Source organism: Chaetodon trifascialis, chromosome 2 (assembly GCF_039877785.1).
Source record: "Chaetodon trifascialis isolate fChaTrf1 chromosome 2, fChaTrf1.hap1, whole genome shotgun sequence".
Lineage (NCBI taxonomy): Eukaryota > Metazoa > Chordata > Actinopteri > Chaetodontiformes > Chaetodontidae > Chaetodon > Chaetodon trifascialis.
In genome coordinates this window covers 10,100,427-10,120,480 of record NC_092057.1, presented here as the reverse complement: position 1 = coordinate 10,120,480, position 20,054 = coordinate 10,100,427, and the positions used below count along the sequence as shown (strand labels likewise).

The 20,054-nt window shown below is 42.6% G+C and overlaps 1 protein-coding gene across 1 annotated transcript; it reads right to left on the bottom strand.

Moving 5' to 3' along the window:
• Nucleotides 1–2,219: 2,219 nt before the first annotated feature.
• hoga1 (4-hydroxy-2-oxoglutarate aldolase 1) lies at nucleotides 2,220–18,807 on the bottom strand. Its single transcript, XM_070986811.1, has 7 exons — nucleotides 18,486–18,807; nucleotides 17,627–17,755; nucleotides 16,228–16,355; nucleotides 15,336–15,470; nucleotides 7,897–7,993; nucleotides 3,544–3,677; nucleotides 2,220–2,428 (listed from the first exon to the last, which is right to left on the bottom strand). Exons 1-7 carry the CDS (start codon nucleotides 18,697–18,699, stop codon nucleotides 2,279–2,281), a joined length of 987 nt encoding a protein of 328 aa, XP_070842912.1. The 5' UTR covers nucleotides 18,700–18,807; the 3' UTR covers nucleotides 2,220–2,278.
• Between the last annotated feature and the right edge of the window lie 1,247 nt (nucleotides 18,808–20,054).

Sequence of the window (20,054 nt, the reverse complement as noted above, 5' to 3'; positions counted from 1 at the left end):
TATCACACAGGGCTTTAATTGCTTGTCATGTAAAAAAGGCATTTTTGAGTATTTATACATTAAAGACCCAGCTAACACCTCCCATTGGACACAGCAGCTAAGGCCAAGGGTCAGAGCTGTGTGTTGGAATTTTAGATCAAAATTTGCTTTCCAAAAGTGGTTGCGGTCAAATTTATCAATTCCTCCTCCTCCAATGTAACGAGGCAGGTGAGGAAGGTGCAGGTGGACAAGAACAGTCCTCCATAGCCGCTAATACACATCTACTTATTACACAATTGAACCAAATCCCTGAATTTGAAAAAGTGACAAACAAGTCGGCTCACAGCTGTAATATTGGAATTGATGGTGAAGTGCATTAGAAATGTTTAGTTTTAGTTTATTAGTTGATATGGCACCTGAGACTATTATCATGGAACATAAGGCCTGTATGCCCCACTGGAAATTAAATACTGCAACTGAGGCCTAAATTTCTAAATACAGCCAAAATTGAAACTTACACCAAGTAACAGGCTGTAAAAACCTCCACATCCTGAGGACAAAGCCTCAGTGTCCTCAGTGGTATTTTTGACCCTGAATGCAGCAAATATTTATACCACTGAACAATACGAAACAATACATAATAGCAAAAAACAATTTCAGGCTGGAACTGTCCTTAAAATGATTTGAAAAACATAAATCTAAGTGAAAACTGGGTGGCTGGTGATTTCAACATACTGGTGGTATATGAGCGTTTCCCTCAGGAGTCTCCTGCACTGCATCCTCGTCATATAGGAACACAATGCATCCTTTCTTTATGAGCCAGAAAGTATTTCTGAAAAGATCTCCTGCTAAAGAGGTGCTAATTGGAGCCATACTTAGATCAAAGAAAAGAAACTGCTATATAAAAAAGCTGAAGGCTCACATTGCCATGGCTACCTGCTACACTTGGCTTTAATTACCGCCATAATTACGGCTTTTAATTTTTCCACATCTAAGAGTGCTCTGGCAGTGTATTCTACTCCAAACTGTGGACATGACCTGCAGTTCTGCCTCCTGCTGAACGATGGCTGATCTTAAATCTACCAGTGGAAACATTTATCATGTCTGTATTTTAGAGTAAATGAACCTCCAACCTTGCCTGTCGACCTGAGAGCAGTCAAGCTGATTAAATTCCTGCACAAGTCGAAGATGGGCGGAGCATAACGTTATGTTTTCTGTTCAGATCTGTATGTATCTGTCCATGCTGGCCACGCAGTCCCACATCCACAGATATTTCACCATTAGAAGCTTTTTGCATTGTCCTTGCCTGTCATTAAAAACATATACTGTAAGTGAAACGGCACTAAATGACTGAGATCGCCGCCTCACTAAGCTGAGCGGCCAATCAGAGAGCTCCTGTTAAAATAAAAAAACAGGCTGAGGTCGGGCGGATCGTTTTTACACTGGCCTCTGTGAGCAGTTTAAAGCAGCAATCTGTCTGCATAAGGACCAACAAAACAAACAAGCCGTCTTTCTGCACAGTTAAAATAAAGGGGAAGCATTATATTATTCCAGTAAACTGCAATTTTATTGTTGAAACAAGCGCATAAACAACACTTCCTGCATAACATTTCTCTGCCTTTACAGTTTACTGAATTTTTATGACTGTAGCTAGTTTGACATGACTTGTTTTAGTGTGAAGGAAACAGAGGAATGAATATAAACCTCATTTAAAAACACGAGCAGTTTCAACAGTTGGCATTCATGCTGTAAGTATCAGTGGTCCATTAGCAATCCATACAGTCTGATATGACCCATGTGGACGTGTTGTGACCCACACTGACTCATCCAGTTCTCTCAATCATCCCTCCAAGAGGAACTTTTAAGTCGTATCTATTTGTTTAAATTTTTGATTCCAGCTTCTTTTGTGAAAAGATTTTTTTGGGAACAAACCTCTGAAACTGCTTGTAGGATGATATAATACATTTAGCATTTAGCAATTTAAAGTGATTTTACATGTATATTTAATCTAAACTGAGTTGAGTTTATGGAGGGCACACACACACGCACGCACGCACGCACGCACGCACGCACGCACGCACGCACACACACACACACACACACACACACACACACACACAATCAAAATTTAAATGATTTAAATTATTGGGATTCTTAAGTCCCAACAATGTGACACATGTCCACACACACGTTTGCATCATTAGCTGTTTCATTAGCTGACCTTAACCATCATGACTGAAGGACTAACACTAAGCCTAATCTTAACCTAATTCTAACCCTAAAACCTGCCCGGGTCACCTTACAGCCAGCCGCCGGAGGAAAAGTCCCGCCTCAGCTGCTGAGTCTCGGCCTCCGTGAGTGGCTGGAGAGGTGATCGACAGGTGCCGCCGTGGAAACCAAACCACTCCATTGCCTGCTTGAGGGCGGGAACTCCCAACTTCCTGGTCACCTAGCAACACAGAGCTCCAATCAGCCTCCGTACACCCCCAACAGAAATCTGCAGTGTGGTTTCAAAGCTTTATCAATACTGTCACTTAAACTCATGTTTACTATTTGTGATCGATGATGCTGCTGAGCTGCATTTGGACTGCGTGCCACTTGATATTAGAGAGAAGCTGGATTTTCATGGTGCAGCATGTGGAGGTGTTTGCGTGGTAGATTGATGCTGCTCGGGCAGTGACATTTAACACACCTTAACAGACACATTCGTAGCCTGGAGCTAATTATTCAACAAGATTTCAGTTTCCTCGCACATCTCACGGACGCTCAGGGCAGCTGCGAGGACGTACAGTACACAACTCTGACATTTAACTTGGTGGTGTTGTTCAGAGCCAGCCCTCGTCTCATTTGGTGTCAGTTTCATGTAGTAAGTTAACTTCATTTAATTAGTAATAAGTTATTTACTGTTATGTTTGCTGTTGTTTATCTGATTATTCCCCATCTCTAAAATGTACAGGATCGGGTCTGTACTACAGTTCCCACTCTCCTTTCAAAGGATCATGGTGTGTTTTCTTTCCATATGTCACTTCATAAGTAATTTCATATGTAGTTGTTCCCATTCCAGGAGTACTTGAGCAAAATAATCTGTCAAAAGTCATCTCAAGTGAAGGTAGAAGTACTGATTTTACATCATTATTACATTAATTACTGTTGCTGCATAATTAGCCAGGGTGCTTTTTGTGGATCACATTATGAATGCCAGATGTAAAAAAATGGTATTTGTATGTGAAGGGGAAGCTGCTGTTTCTGTGCAGGCAGAACCTGATAAAAACATGCTTCAAAGGCAGGTTTTAGTTCAATAAACATCATCAAATGCAGACAGTGAACCAAAATCTTTAAGAATGCAAATCTCGATGGAAAAGAACCCTGAAAGTCTGCAGTTTTTGGTTTATCTTCCCCCACTGAGGTTTGATGCAACCAGTGAGATTATTTTGGGCTCCAGATCAGTCCTAAGAAAACTGACTAAACCTCCAGTCTGTCACTATTTGTGGGAGTTTGTCTCTGAGGAGCGTTTTGTGCGGTGCGGTGGATAAAAGCGTCTACCGTGCAGCAGATGGTACTCACGGCGGCGTTGGGCTCGATGAGGCGCTGCTGCAAGACTCTGGCTTCCTCCCAGCGACCTGACGCACACAAACGCTCCAACTCGCACACCTCCCGGCCCAGAACGTTGGCCAGCGCACACACTCCGCCAACCGCACCTAGAGCAGGTCACAATGAAAGGTTCACTTTAAGTTTTCTGTCTTTTTAATACAATCATATACTGTTATAGAATGAGATATTGAGTCTCGGGAACCTCAGATACAACAAAATTTGGTCAATTAAGAAGTAAAAAAAGGGAAAACAAGGTTCAGTCTACAGCCACACTTGCAGCTCTGTGAGGCTTTGCTCTGAGCTAAAGGATTTCTGGGTAGCAAAGTTCATATTTCTGCAAACACACCTGGTCCAGATTTTACGGGATATACCCTCAATCACGTCCGATCAGTTCACTGTGTGCAATTAACTCAGCTCTTACTGCGTGCAGAGCATTGCATGTTCCACCCACCAATCACGCACAGCGCGCCAAAATATTAGCATGCATCGCAGCACAGTAGGAGAAGCACTTCAATTGCCCAAAAGGTTGGAGAATTTCCTCAACCAGCAGAGAACCATGCCATCCTTCAGCAGGAGTTTTCATGTGACAGCGTGTGGAGAGAATTCAGTGTTCAAACAACGGTGGATAAAACCGGACTGAAAGGACTGAGCTGTGTTTTCTGCCTCCTCTTGAATAAAGCCATCCATCACTCTCCTGCTTTTACACTGCAGTTGTCAACACACAGACATAAATGATTTACTGTCAACAGACATCATTTTTGAGATAGAAGTCCAGCGTCTCATCCTGTTATTTTTCTTTCCTGACAGATCAGTAGGCAGCAGCGTCTCTTACGACATCTGTTTTTTTAATTTACAGAGCTAGATACAGTACGTATACATTTTCCCAGGCAACAAGATATCATGGCCTTTCAGTGTGACATCTCATTGTCTGTGTCTGGTGGAGGAGAAAAGCAGAGACTCTGTCCATGGCCTTGGAGTTGTTGTTGTGCATAGACGAGCCGGCGGCTGCTGATGGGCGGATTTTCTGTCTGATTTATATTTCTGTGGGCCGCCGCCGCTCAGATCACACGGCTGACAGCAGCTTACCTAACGCTGCTGACTGACAGGCGAGAGCGGCCCTGCAGAGACGCCATCCGATTCAAAATGTCCAGGAGAGTGGACGAACAGTGAGACGAGGTCTCTAGAACCAACAGAAAGAGATCTCTACCAACAACACATGCAGGCTAATTAAACACACAGTCCATTAACACTTTACAGAACGTGTTTTTGATTGCTAAATTCTTGAAATAAGTCGTTTTTAAGGATTTATTACACTGTTGGACTGGCAGACTGCGTCAGGCTGTAATTAATCTCATGATATGTATGTCATGTGGGAAGGCAATTAGCTTAGCTTAGCATAAAGACTGGAAGCAGAGGGAAACGGCTAGCCTGGCTCTGCCCTAAGTTCAATAATACACCTACCAAGAGCTCACTAATCACCATGTTTGCTTCATCAGTTCACAAACAGAGATGAGAAACAATAGTTTCTGGATGAAAACATAACTGTCGGTATCTCTCTTATCCATGAATGCTCTCATCTAATGTCTAAAAGCTGTTAGTGCCTTTCCACTCAAGCTGGAGATGTTCAAACAATGAAGGTCTCAAACTTGTGGGAAAACAGAAAAATTGAATCTGCACCAGTTTTAATCATCACACATATCAGCGAGATTATGTTGCAGGCTGCATGTTTTTAGTCATTTATGTTATTGCTTAAATCAGATTTGATTTTGAATGTTTGAAGTTTTCTTATTCGTGGAACGAAACCTGAAAGTTCTGGTTTCAGTTTGGCTCTCCTTAACGAGCTGACACTAAACATGCTCAAAAATTCACCGTCACGCTGTTTGATTTCAGCTGCTGACGTCGCCAGCAGCTTCCCTTCAACACGCTTATGCAAAAACATCACAAAACCCCTCAACAAAGACCAGTTTCTTGCATAATAATGACACGAACAGCTGGATAACACTTTGGGATTTAGCGTATTTCTCTTTGAGGAACGGGAATCTTGAGACGAGAGAATTTGACGACCTAACAAAACGCAAGCAAGCCGAGTCTGCAGATTCGGCCCCTTCACTGAGAACAGAAGTAGCTGACATGAGTGAACGGCCTTAACTTTTGACTGACAGGTGGACGACCCGCCCCTGTCAGCATCATTGTGGGAAGCGTTGAGAGCATGAATCCGGACATCAAAACTTAAACATGCACTCACAGCATGGACACATTATCATATCAATCACCCACTGCTGTTACACTGCTCGGCATTAGCTGTGTCAGTCACACACACACTCACACACACACACACACACACACAGCCAATTACTCCCATATTTCAGTTATGGAGATGAGAGTATGTCAGGGAGCAAAGATCAGAGAGCTGTGGGAGTGCACACGCGTGTGTGTATGTGTGTATGTTAGTGTCTGTTAGTGTGTTGCAGTGGGAGAACATGACTCATTAGGTTCCTTAGCATCATACTGATGGCTATCCCCTAAAGTGTTATCTAATCCTGGCTTGCAGTACACTGAACGTGGCCGACATACCAAGAAGGTAGGAGACATCCATCATAACTCTGCTGTGAAAGGTTTTATGATTCACTGTAACTTCACATGAAAGATCACACGCGTCCCCGCAGGATGAGAAAAACTCCACCAAACTCGGAAGGATAAAAACACACAACGGTGTGGATAAGAACAGGACAGTTACGCTTCACCCCTGAACACGGCAGGGACATTCGGACGTGGCTCTGAAGAAACGTGGTTTTGGTTTCAGTCACTCTGGAGAAAACCATCAGACTCAGACAGACACCAAACACTCATGGGCTCAGATTTTGACGTCTTATATTCTCATGGCTCAGAGGTTCTTTGTCTCTTTCTGGCTTTTCAATTGTCTGGTTGATTCATTGTACAGAGTTTTGTCCTTCACATAAAAAAATATTACTGTTCTGTGAACCCGTCAGAGAAAAACATTGACTTGTAAAGAGGACTTTCTCCACCTCATGAAAGGCAGTGTAGAGGAATCCTCTCAGCTGTCTGACGGTGCTGAATTAAGCCTCTGTGGCACATGATTCCAACCCCCTGAACTGTCGTGTGTTGTTTACTACATTAATTACTGTTTTGTCTTCCTGTGAGGCCTTCATGTTGTTCTCTTTCCTGGATGATGGCTTGTTTCTTCCTGGCATCATAAAACAAAGCACAGTAGCTAATAGAACAGCTCGTCTTAATCCTGCATGTGAGAATCCAGTTTTCCTGCCGTTGTTCTGATTCATTTTAACATTTTAAGCTGCTTCCAGTGAAAGCCATCCATCCCTTTTGGGGTCGCGGGGGGGGCCGGAGCCTATCTCGGCTGTCGACGGGCGAGAGGCGGGTACACCCTGGACCGGTCGCCAGCCGATCGCAGGGCACATACACACAATCATTCACACTCACACTCACACCTAGGGGCAATTTAGAGTCACCAAATCAACCTAATGAGCATGTTTTTGGTCTGTGGGAGGAAGCCGGAGTGCCCGGAGAGAACCCACGCATGCACGGGAAGAACATGCAAACTTCACATAGAAAGGCCCGACCCGGGAATCGAACCTGCGACCTTCTTGCTGTGAGGCACGCGCACTACCTGCTGCGCCACCATGCAGCTCCAGTGAGAGCTTCACAGGAAAACTTCTGTCTTCAGCCTTTATTGGACTTGTATTTAGCTCACTGCATGGCTGTGCATGAGGGCAGACTGAATCTATCCGACAGTAAACAGTCTAATCTGGGCTTGATGGACGTCTGTTGCCTTTATGTTCAAATGTAGACACAGTGATGTCATGACTTCAGTTGATTAGTTGTGCTTTGTGATAGATGACCAATCTCAAGTCATCTTTCTAATTGATTTAATGGAGAAATGAGATGAAACTATAAAGGCTGTTTGGGAGGTTAAAAACCAATCTAATTAGATTTAAATCAGGACATGTAGCCTGTACAACTCAGTATCAGGATGATGTTCAGTGACAGCGACACACAACCCCTTCAGGAAGCTGCTCCCTACGGCCGAAATCTGAAACAACTACAGGAAGTGACCCCAGAGTGCAAGGGTTTATGGGTAGAGAGAGGGGGGGACGCTGACATCTGATAGCCAGCGGTTTCATGTGGATGAAAGAAGATATTTTTTAATTATGAGTATGTTTTTTTACACCTGTAACTGCAGCGGGGACCCAAAAAGAAAGACATACCAAAGTATGACAAATTCAGCAAAAAGAAAACAGCCTGGGGGATATGAAGCAGCACTGTTAGTCCCGTTTTAGGGCTTCTTACCAACACTATAGGCAGCCATGAGAAACCCTGCTGAGCCCGCCAACACCTGGAAATCCTGCATTTTGGTTTTGTGAACCATCAGGCCAATCCGTGTGATCTGAGAACAGATAAGAAGGAAACAGAGAGAAGAGAGAGGGAGGTAAAAAAAAACAGGAGTGTTTCATTGTCGTCACTCCTCCCTGCTGTCAGGACTAATGTCTGGTGTCTCTTTTTAATCCCAGGAGAGGCTGTCACAAGAGACGACGACAAAACCAACATCTCACAAGGTAAACAAATCGCTCAAATTGAGACCAGCATTGACTCCTCACATGGTGGATGTTTTGGGAGGAGGGGATCACTCAAGATCCCAAGCAGAAGAAGAAGAAGGAGGCACGAGAGGAGAAAAGAAAAAACAAGTCCCAAGAGAGGAAAAAAAGAGGAATCAGCTTCAAAAGGATGGGGAAGGCACATGAATAATTGATAAGCTCCCTATTTTGTTTTGCCTCTTTTAATTCTCTTTTGTCAATCCCGATATGAAGCGCAGAATCCAAATAAACCTGAAATGTTCAAAGACAAAGTGAGACGACTCGGCGGCGGCTCTGCACATGAAGCTGAAAACTCCTCAGGGAAAACCTACAGCCTCCGGTTTCACTCTCCATCACCGTTAGTGACGAGGGTCTATTTTTAACTGCCGGGTGTCAATCAGTTTCCCCTTATCAGTCATTTCAAACACGCAGGACTGTAATTGATCAGTCACTCAATCAGGTTATAGGAGCTCCTGCTGGTCTCCTGAAAGCTTGAGCACTCTGGCTATTTTGATACAGCTCCCCAGTGGGAAAATAACATCGCAGCAAGAGTACTGTCTGCCCCGGTGACAGAAAAACACTCATTAGTTTTTATTTTTTAGGTCTCATTATCGTCGTTAGCGTGCAGTGTGCAACTTGGGAGCACAGGGAAACTTAACCCTCGACTGAAGATTGGGGTCTTGATCATCCCCACTCAAGATATTTTTTTTGTTGCCTCAGGGCAACAATGTGAAATATGGTGAGAAAAAAAAACATTTCAGTCATAATTATAAGGTCATAACAAGCATCATAACCATTAGAAGGTAGATAATAATTCAGCAGCAGCGATGCTGCTACCATGGCTGGTGCCACTTTGGGCCAGACTGGGATATCTCAACAACTACAGAATGGATTTCCATGAATTCTGGCACAGACGTTCATCTTCCCCAGAGGACGAATCCAGCCGACTCCTGGTGAACCCCTGACTTTACCTCGAGCCACCAGTGAGTTACAGTTTTCAGACTGAGCTGCCATGAAATCTGTGGAAACACCTTCAAAACTAGCATTCCCGTCAGCCATTAGCAAATGCTAGCATGCTAAACCAAGGCACTGTGATTTTGAGGACGTTCGCGTTCGACAACCTCACAGCATGACTGCGGACTGAGTCTCGTTGAAGTTTATCTGAGTCTCGTTGAAGTCTATCTTTCGACACCTTGCCTTCATTTTCTGGACTCTCTCACTTCTATATGGAAAGCACTTACTTCTTGCTATGAAACAGATGGGCAGACATTTTCTGCACTTTGCCTTTGCGTGGGAAAGAAAATCCATGAGTATGGCTACATTTTATTCTTTCCTATTCCTTACTTCCACCCTACACTGTATAATATGCTTTCCATACTATTAGAAATATGAATTAGTCTTATTTTGATTCTATAAGGCCCAAGAATGTGTGAGTTTCAGCTCACTGAAAGCTGATATAGCCACCTTTTAAACTAAACCTGCTTGTGTGATCCATTATGTGTGTATCACTGTCCTCAAGGCTGCTGTCCTCACTACAATTGAGAAAGACCTGAACCTTTTGCACCTTTAGACTATAACATGTGCCTGTGTTCATTATTGTCTGTCAAGGTCATCATTTTGTGCCATTTTACATCTCCATTATTGAGCATGTCGCCTTTACAAGTGGCCCGATGGAATGTCGCAACAAATCACAGTATATATATACATACGCACATAAATACATATACACATTTGTTTGTGTGTTTATAATTATAAATCATGCTTCTTTAGAGATGCATGCACATGGTTATGTTTATCAGTCATTCTGATTTAAATTTGACACTGTGCCACAAGTGTGATTTCATCCACTTCAAGTCACATATTAGAAAACGTATGAATGAAAATCTCCACAAATATTGGTGGGGTGCGGGCAAAAGCCCTTTCTGGGACGCAGCAGAGGGATCATTTTTAGGTGTAGGCTCTTCTGTACTGACATAAGTGAAAAATAAAGCTTTTGTCTATAAAAACCTGAATTTTAAAACTCATATTAAAAAAAGTTAAGAAATGAGCTTGAACTGTTTTTAGTCTGACAAAACATACCGTGAATGTGGAGACAATATCTTATTTAACTTGTCATCTTTTTTGTGTTTTTGTAAGAGTTAATGAAAAAAATAGCATTAGCACTAGTTTGAATGTCATATTTAAGTGTTCATGACTACTTTTCAGGTAAGAGCCATTAAGACATGACTAGAAATGATCCCGGCTCTCTTGCAGGGGTAAGAAACAGTTGTAATAATTCAATTTAGTAACTTCAGAGTAATTGTTGGGATTGAACAGACAGGTTGAATTTAGTGTGCGTGTAAAGGCGATGATGTCTGGATTCACATGTCTGGCACATGCAGGAGGTGCACAGACTTACAGTAAAAACACCCGACGTGTGTGTGCAACAATGTGGGAGTCAGATTAGAGGAGAAGAGATAATTCAATGTGAGAAACTTTAATGATTCCCGAGGGAGCAATTGTTAAAGCACCGAATATCTTAAACACATGACAAGAGGATTAAAAGACAGATGAGTTCCTTCTTGAAACATTTTGTCTATTAGAGCGTTAACATTGAAATCTATTAGATTTTGAGGGAGGACAAATGTCTGCAGCAGGATTTGAACTCACGACATGACTGAGCCTGCCAGCTGAGAATCCTCCTTGTTTTCACCCTTATTGATTTTGAAGTTCCTCATCTGTCAGACTTGACTGCTGTCACTCTCTACTGATTGTCAACATCGCAGCATCTCGCTGCTGTGCAGAGAAAATAAAAATGCAGCAATCAAAGCCTTGTGTGCCTGAAATAGAAACACAAACAAATCTGTTTCTACTTGTTGTGTCTTCACACTGTGAGTTTGATTCAAAAGCAGCAGAGGATCTTGCTGCTGTTTGATACTCAAATAAGCTGCAATGTGAGCCTCAAAAACATGCTGCTTTTAACGGAACTCTCATTATTTCCATTTTATTCTATCTATGCGTGCGTCTACTGCACCAAACTTCAGAGGGAGATATTGTACTTTTTACTGTTTTGCATCCGCACTCATTTCTGAGAAATGTTCGTTTATTGAGACAATCTTCCGTTAGAGACCCTCTGCTGTTTCCATTTTTTCACACTGAATTTCAGCTCCAGTAGCTACAGAAGCTTTACAAACTAATCCTGCAGCCAACTTGACGTCTTCGCTGTCTGTACGCTCAAAATATCAACACTCACTGTTTAGAGCTACGTTTCAAGCCAACAGCAGTGAGAGCTGGACTCGCATTTAGACGACATAACAGTTAATGCACTTGCTGTCAACAAACACGTTAGGATTCATTTACATCTTTCACATCTGGAAACTTAGCATGAGTGATAATGTTCACCCATAAACCTTGAAAATACTTTATTATGGTGGTGTCACAAGCTGTTAATTGTTTTTGTTTGATGCTGCTAGCACATTATAGTTTTAAGCAACCCAAAGTCATGTTTTAAATGTGATCTGCATTTTCATGGGCTGTCGCTCTGACCCAGCTGCATAAATTCAGTTTGTTATAAACAGTTGGAACCTAACCAGCAGGAGGCTTACACAATCAGCTCTGATAAAATGTAACTGCATACAACCAAGTTGTATGAAAATGTTTCATGTGCAATATATGGCCTGCTTAGAGGAGACATGGGCAGAGAACAGGAAAAAGGCAATAAAGACGCTTTTCCACATGGTAGAACAACCAATCACATGCTATTTTAGATTAATCAGATATGGTCATGCAGTGAGAGACTGCTGTGAGACAATTCAAACTTGGTCTACACGCCTGTCCACAACAGACTTCTGATAAAACACCAGTCTCTCTTCTAGAAACATGCCATCTCGTCCCTGAAAACCCATTTCAAATGTGCTTTGGCCAAAATCCAACAAGGTTCAAATCCACATCCATCCCTAATAAGAATGTAAGACATTTTTGACAGTCGTCTGTCAAATAGCAGGAGCTGGCTGATGCGGGCAAATTTATGTTTGTGCTTCTTCTGAATAGTGTTTCTGCAACATGTCTGCCTTCCTCAAATTGACCCATCACCCATTGTTTTCTGTGTTTGGCCTTTTCACGCCTACAATTGAGCAGGGACGCTCTGTGCTTGAACTACACCCACGCTCCTGTCTCCCAGCAAGTGGACAAACATGTTATTTCCCAAATCAGAAATCCATTTGCAACTTCTTGCAAACACTACCCACACAGACGAAAAGGTATTAAGAGCTCAACAAGAGCAAACTGTTCTTTTTTTCAACCAAGTAACCTTGGAATCAACCCTGCAGAATAAAACTAGACACACTTTAGTTTTAGGCTCTTCAACAGTCACTGCTGCTCTCTTCTCTACAGCAGCTAGTTTACTAAAAATCTGTAAATAAAGGAATACAGGCCTGTTTCTGCTGAATGTGTAAATTAAAATGTACTTACATTGCTCTTTTATTGCTGTCAAATTAGCATTTAACAGCTTTCTGTAATGTGATTATTATTCAAATTCCAAATGTAAGCTTTACCTTTTTCACATTAAAGATAGTGAAACAAAATGAACGATGTCAATCATTTTGTCTGGATTAAATGAAAAACAAAACAAAACCCAAACCTTGAAAATACACGGGATACAAATGGAGTAAGGGTGGCTGGTAAACTGGTTTTATCACTGGTGTCGCATTCTGCCACGACATGGATTCTGCATCATTACTGTGATAAAAGTTTTAGCATATTGAAAACATCATACTTTACTGTGTTAACGTGCAGGTAGAGGGCTACACACATACTCCTAGAACCAGAGTTACATCTAGTAACTACTATTACTGTAAAGCCGACTCCTGTAATAGTTTGACTTGATCGACTGGATCGATACCAACCTCAAACTTGTACAATTTGTCATTTTTATGTTGCTTTACCCTTTATTTTGTTTGTTAGCCTGCTGAATTTGCTGTTAGCACATTCCGCGGCTAATATGGCTAGTAGCATCTAAGGTAGGCTGAGGGAATGTTAGAGTATTTAATATTGACAGTGAAGAGAAACCGTGTTAACATTAAGCCTCATTTGGAGCCAGTTAAACATCTAGAGTAGTAGGTTAGATGTTTTTTGTGATGCTTTTCACGTCTTCTCACATAGCCAGAACCAACGTTATCTCCACACTTCTTATTGCAACACAAGCTCAGCTAGTATTGATGGTACAGGGAAGCCCCTCTGCCATGTTGGTATGGGTGTCTGTTGCTGCCGTATGTAAATGTATTTGATAGACATGCCACTTTTTTTTTTGTTACCGTTCAATGCTAGCAGAGTGGAAAGAGGAAGAATCATGTTTTGAGTGTATCCTGTTTCTTGTAATGCTACAATAATGTCATCATAGTGGGAAAAAAGTGTGATAGAAATTTAAGTTCATATTGTCCACCCCTAAAATGATAAGATGCCAATTAGCTTATAGCAATTGCTGAGATGATGCTCGGGTATCGTACTAAATGTTATATTAGCATGCTAACATACTAAATGTTACATTAGCGTGGTGTCATACTAAATGTTATATTAGAATGCTAACATGCTAATATTTATTAATGATGCCAGCTCAATAACAGACTAAAGGTTAACAAACAGTTACAATGCATGTTAATAGACTAACTGCAGGCATGCTAACATGCTAAAGTTGCACACCACTGCTTATCTAGTCATGTTATCTAGTCTCATCAGCTAAATGCTCCACTATGTCCACCAGCTAGTCGTTAACATTGTCTGCCATTTGGTGCTGGGCACAGAGAGTCTAGCGGGTTCACAACAGCCGCCTGCTGTGGCCGATAACAACCCCACGAGAGCAGCGAGAGTGAACCAAAACAGCAAACAACAAGCTGAAACTCAGTATAAAGCTCTGAAAAGCCGAGTGGAGCTGCACTTTCAGCTGATAATTCTCTTTAGGTTCATCAGTCTGAGCTACACCTTTCAGGTCGTCACATCAGTTTTACATAGTCATTTGCTATTATAAAAATATCTGTAACAGCCGCTTTAAATAGCTTCTTTTGTCCAGACATTTAGTTGTAGCCCTTCTTTCAGAAGTGAAAGCAGATACAAACAGGTGTCATATGACTCCTGAATCTATTCTTTGCTGATTCTGGATTGTATCTATGTATTCATGTTGGCAGCAGTTTGTGAACTGTAGTTCTTTTGTGAGACATTCTCGATTCTCAGCCTCTGAATTACAAATCGGAGACTGACATGAAGACTCAGCTGCCAATAAATATGGTCTGAAAAACATGATGTAAATGCGGCACTAATGTAGAGCTGAGAATTAACCCTTTGATGGCAGACAGTGATTGCAGGTAACAACATGGCCTTTCCCATGCCGCCACCCTCTGGACAAACTTCACATTTTTGCCCCACAGGAGTAAATATCTGAGAATAACAAATCAGTCTCTGTGTTTTATAATCCTCATCAGTTTTCTTTTCTGGTGTAATGAACAGAATTATTCACGGGGCAGCTAGCGTGGTTTGTTTTAGTTTGTCTGCGTGGAAAATTGTAAATTTTGGCCCCGCTAAATGAGCCTTGTCACAATAACCCCCAGTGTCCATTTCTCTCATTGTGGTAATGCATGACCTGCTTGCTTGGGACAGGAGACCTTATAACAGACTGTACAGCAGACATCAAATGAACGTCTCCTACACCTGAATGGAGGACCACCTGCTGAACAGGTACAGACTTCTATGTAGAAAACATGCCGTTTGATGTGGAAACGTAAACCTTCTCCACACACAAAGAATATTCCATGCAACATCTAGTTTGTTATTTAGGTTCGGGAGTTTTTAAAGTCCCAAAATGCTCAGTTTGCTGACTGTTAGAAATTCAATTCTCAGTGTTTTTTAGACTTACAGCGAAAACTGACCTCGTGAGACCAGCCCAGCTTCATCAGTTGATATCAAATAGCTTTATGTAAACGAGATTCAAACCCTGATACATTACATGGAAATCTGCAGCCTGGCAGGTCAGCTTAGCGTCGGTGTGGCTGCCTGACATATACAGAGATAATGTTTCTCTACCTGCAGCACAGCGACTGCTGCACTGCGCTGGCAGCTGGTCAGGATTTCTTCATGACTCACAGGCCGCATGGAGAAATAAAAAGATGCTGTGGGAGTGTTTCTTACATCTCCTCCACTGTCTTTAAGGCCCAGGATGTTTGGGTGCTGAGACAGCTGCATCACAGCGTCCAGCGGCAGCTCCAGGCCCGTGTTGGCCGGCACGCTGTACAGAACCACCGGCACCGGGCTGCTGTCCGCCACCTGTGGGGGAGACATGGAGGGATGAGCCCTTAAACACAACACCTGTGAAAGCTCCATGTTTGAGTCCCACACTTTCACCTCCTTCCCTTAATCTCTCCATCCTTTACAACAAATTTAACAATACATCCTCTTGAACTCTGATCTTCCCTTTGACGTAACAGATTTTCACGGCAGTTTTCAGCACAGAACTCTTACTACTCCATTAAATAGAAGCACTGTATGCCAGATCACTGGTTTTCCAAACTTCATAATCATAAATCATTGTCTTAAAATCAATTTATTCTGTTGTTTTGATACATTCAGGCACATGACATCATAATGTTATTAAAAATAAGGTTGAAATAAATCCTGCTGCACCATCAACCTCGTCGTCAAGGCACACACTTTAAATAAAACTGTTGTGGATGTTTGTGCATCCTTTTCTACACAATTCCCCACAATTCAGCCCTGCACACATTTGGTGCATTTGAAACCCTTCAGATTTTGACTAAGAGCTGTGGACTTGAACAAAGTTTGTCCTCTCAACAAAAATGATTAGAGTTGAAGAAGTGAATCATGACCAGAAACAAACTTTAACTGTTTCCACAAAGTGTACTGCAATTTATGGAGAGTTAATGCTGTGCGTGCGTGCATAATGTTTTTGAACAGTGAGAACGTTTTGGCCATACCTCGTTCCTTCAAAGAGCTGTTTGGATGGTTACAACTTGGCTTGAGGTTTTAGGATTAAGCACAGATGCGTGTGAGACTGTCAGCTGACCTTTGTGAAGTGCTGGATCAGAGCGCGGCTGTCCATCTTGCCCTTGTAGTAGCAGGGCGTTACCACGAGGACGGCGTCGGCTCCGGCCGCCGCCATCTTCTCTGTGAGCTGGACTGTGGCTCTCGTGGCTGAATAGACAAAAGAGGAGGAAGGCAACTTCACCAACAAACTTGGCTTTCATCTGTACCTCCGTAACGTGGAACATATCTGTCAAACACTTTCAAATCAAGACACAGAGTTGACGGAGTGGAGGTTAAAATGCAGCACGTTTCACGCTTTTTCATTTTGCACTTGTTGCAGCTGTTTGCCCCCTCAGTTCAATGCGTTTCTCTAGTATACGTTCACTTCTTACATACAAGGCCACCATATGTACTCATGAACTGCACATGTGTCGCCTTAGCAAACTAAACAGGACAACCCTGACCTCAGTTACACACAGTGTATATACACTTAAGAGGAAGACGGGGGAAAGACAGAAGGAAAGAGTGAATATCCAGGCAAAGGAACAAAAAAGCAGAGGAAAAGAGACCTTGGGTTTAAAATGACTTCTTCCATCAGCAGCATTTCAAGGTGTAAAGGCCAAAGCAGGATCCAAACAATTTTTGTAACAAATATGTCCCTGGAATATTTACTGGATAAATATCTGTGAATAATTGATGAAGTGAGAGGCCAGGAAGTTGTTATATCATGAGTGAATGGAGGAGGAAGGAGAGGAGCTATAGAACGAGTTAATGCACATTTCTCTCATCTCTCTGAATGTTCATCATGTGCTATAGAACTGAGCAGCCAATAAAACTGCTGCAGACTCCATCTGACTTCAATTATCAGCCCATAAAAATTAATGACACCACCGGCTCATAATGAGCTTAAAATCAAGGTCACTAAAATCTATACTGGAAACACATGAAGAATCAATTAGAGCTCACAGCGCTCCACATACAGGAGGCTGACCTGTCAATAAAATCCATAATCTCTCAGTCTTGTAAAATGCAAACGTTTTTCACTCCGAATAAACAAAAATTTGACTAAAGCAGCCTTGGAGAACTGGGAGACTCGCTGGTCTCAGTTTTATATTTTCCTTTTGCGCATATATAAATCTGTGCTCAGTCCCAATAAACTCACTCAGGACGGCTGCAAAACATTTGACTTTAACAAAGAAAACTTGATAATCTTTTGACAGCTTTCACTCCAAAAACACAGTATTCAGTTTTAGCACTTGTGATCTGGTTGAACTTGATCTCAACAGGGAAAAACATGTGTTTTTGTTGATTAAAATGTCACATATTGCATAGAACACACACACACACACACACACACACACACACACACACACACACACACACACACACACACACACACACACACACACACACACACACACACACACACACAGACCTACATTCACAGCCTGATCCGGCCATCAGCAGTTTGTCCGCCGGCAGTGATCGCCTGACTGCCCTCACCACCTCCACCCGCTCCTCCTCCGTCAGGTATGGATACTCACCATTGGAGCCCTGAACCACCAGACCTGCAGGCACAAAACGTGTTATTTTCCTTCTGTTACCTCTGCAAATGTCACATTATCCCCCTATGCTCATCTGTCTGAGACCAACCAACACAGCACTTCCTTCTTTATTTCCTGGTACAACACTTTCTATCAATAATATATGGGTATATGAGGGTATACGATATTAATATAGATCAGTAATCATAGTAGTAGATAAGATTAGTATTAGTGATACTAGCAGCAGTAGATAGTGGTCATAGGCTACACAGCAGATTTGATAGTGGTAGGGTACCATCAATACTGCGTTTCCAAAACTTCTATAAAAATGAAATGTGTAGTAACACTAAAAGACCAGCAGAGAGCGACAAACACCTGCAGGCCTCCAGGTGATTTTGCGTTTTTCCTGCGTCCTGAACTTTGTCCTGTCTGTCAGGTCCCTAAACAAACAGCTCATGGCAATGTCAGCAGGTTTTTGCAACAGTTAAAAGAGTTCAGAAGTTTGGCTGAGGTTTCATGTAACTTTTAGGATCCATCAGAGTTTTCTGCTGAAAAGGACCTCATCTGAGTCCCACACGCACCTGATTACTGGTGATTAAGTTTCACTGCTTCTATGAACTGAGATTAAACTCAACCGTCTGGCTCCCTCTCGGTGACCCCTGCCGCCGGGACTAACTTTGGGACCCTTTCTAAACAGGCCTGTCGGAATCCTGAGTTTAGCTTGGTAACGCGCGCCCTGCGCCTCGGGCCTCACCTCTGAAAGGTATCTTAACATACTGATGCAGGTTTTCCTCTAGTTTCTGGTAGTCCACGTCCTCGTTGGCGGTAAACGGAGTGGCGATGGGCGGATAAATCCCGCTGAGGTCCAGCTTGGCAGCTGCTGAGTAGCTCTGGGCTCGTTTCCATGCTGACGGATGACCTCCTGTGAGCAGGGGCCGCAGACCTCTCCATGCCCGGAAGCAAAGCATTGTGAAGCGGACAGAGTGACCGAGCTACTCGCTCCCTGTGTGCTGGGACTCTGTGCAGCTGCTGCAGCTGAGGGCAGTTAATCACTAACCCGCTTTTGTAAATATTGACCAGAATGTGTGATTTTCTGAACAACTTTGAAACCGTCCCAGCTGAAGCGCCTCGGTTCATGCACCAGCGGGTTTTTAATCGGCCACGTTTGGCTCTGCGCGGCGTTCACGTGCGTGTTTCTCTGCTAATTTCACACGACTGCCTCCACGGCAGAAGACACCACTGATCTGAGACCTGCTTGACTGGCAGGCGGTTACAGTTCACAGCATGCTGTGCTGCTGCAGACCCAAAGCTCCGCCCAGCGGCTGTAAGGGCTCATCAACCACAAGCTTGTCCCAGGACGGTCAGGAGGGGGTGCAGGCTGAGAGGTTCAGAAACTGAGGTCTGCAAATGCTGTTTCTAGATATGCAGGTGACTGAAATATTGATAAGTGATTCGTTTTTAAACTTATTAGATATTAAGTTTTAGGTATTAGATATCCATCATGTACACATGATAGTGGTGGACTGCAACTAAGAACATTCACTCAAGCACAAATGACGTACTTGTACTTTCCCTGAGTATTTCCATTTTATGCTACTTTACACGACTACTCCACCCACAGCTTTAGTGACTTTACAGATTAAGATTTATATTAAAAGTGGTAAGAGGTGGTGGAGGTGCCACTGAGCAACGCACTGAACCTCTGACTGCTTGGAGCACGGACGGTCCCATCACTCTGACAGCCCTCCACTAATGTGTGTGTGTGTGTGTGTGTGTGTGTGTGTGTGTGTGTGTGTGTGTGTGTGTGTGTGTGTGTGTGTGTGTGTGTGTTAATACAATGTTAAATTTAACATTTAAATGGAGAAGTTAAGCCATTACTGTTATATGACAATGAAATATGAATTACAATAATTAGTGTATCACCGTGTTATTGTGACAGTTTGTGGATGTGTTGGGCTCTACCGCCACCGTGTGGACAAACGCGTAATCCCAGTCCTCTGCAGTTCGTGCCATTAAATTAACCTTGATTGATGCAAATTTTAACGCAAAGCACCAATGTCAGTTTTAATTTTTACAATTGTTTATGTCTCTCTTTTGCCTTCAGCCTGTCATGAATGCTGAGAAGCAGTCTGCACCACAAAAACAAAAAAGACTGGATTTATTTTAGTAGAAGAAAGTATGAACATACTGTCAGACACATTGATCCAACTCTACACATATAGAGACATCTTAATGCTACAGCATACAATGATAGTTTGATGGCTGCCGTTTGCTCCGGCTTTGTGACAAGTTTGTTTAAAACCCTTTTTCTGTTTTGAAAATG

Excerpts from the sequence above, each read along its gene's own strand:
- hoga1 (XM_070986811.1), bottom strand. The coding sequence starts at position 18,699 with ATGCTTTGCTTCCGGGCATGGAGAGGTCTGCGGCCCCTGCTCACAGGA. Across the intron at positions 17,756-18,485 it reads TGTTAAGATACCTTTCAGAG|GTCTGGTGGTTCAGGGCTCC; the intron begins GTGAGGCCCGAG and ends TTGTGCCTGCAG. Across the intron at positions 3,678-7,896 it reads CATGGCTGCCTATAGTGTTG|GTGCGGTTGGCGGAGTGTGT; the intron begins GTAAGAAGCCCT and ends GACCTGCTCTAG.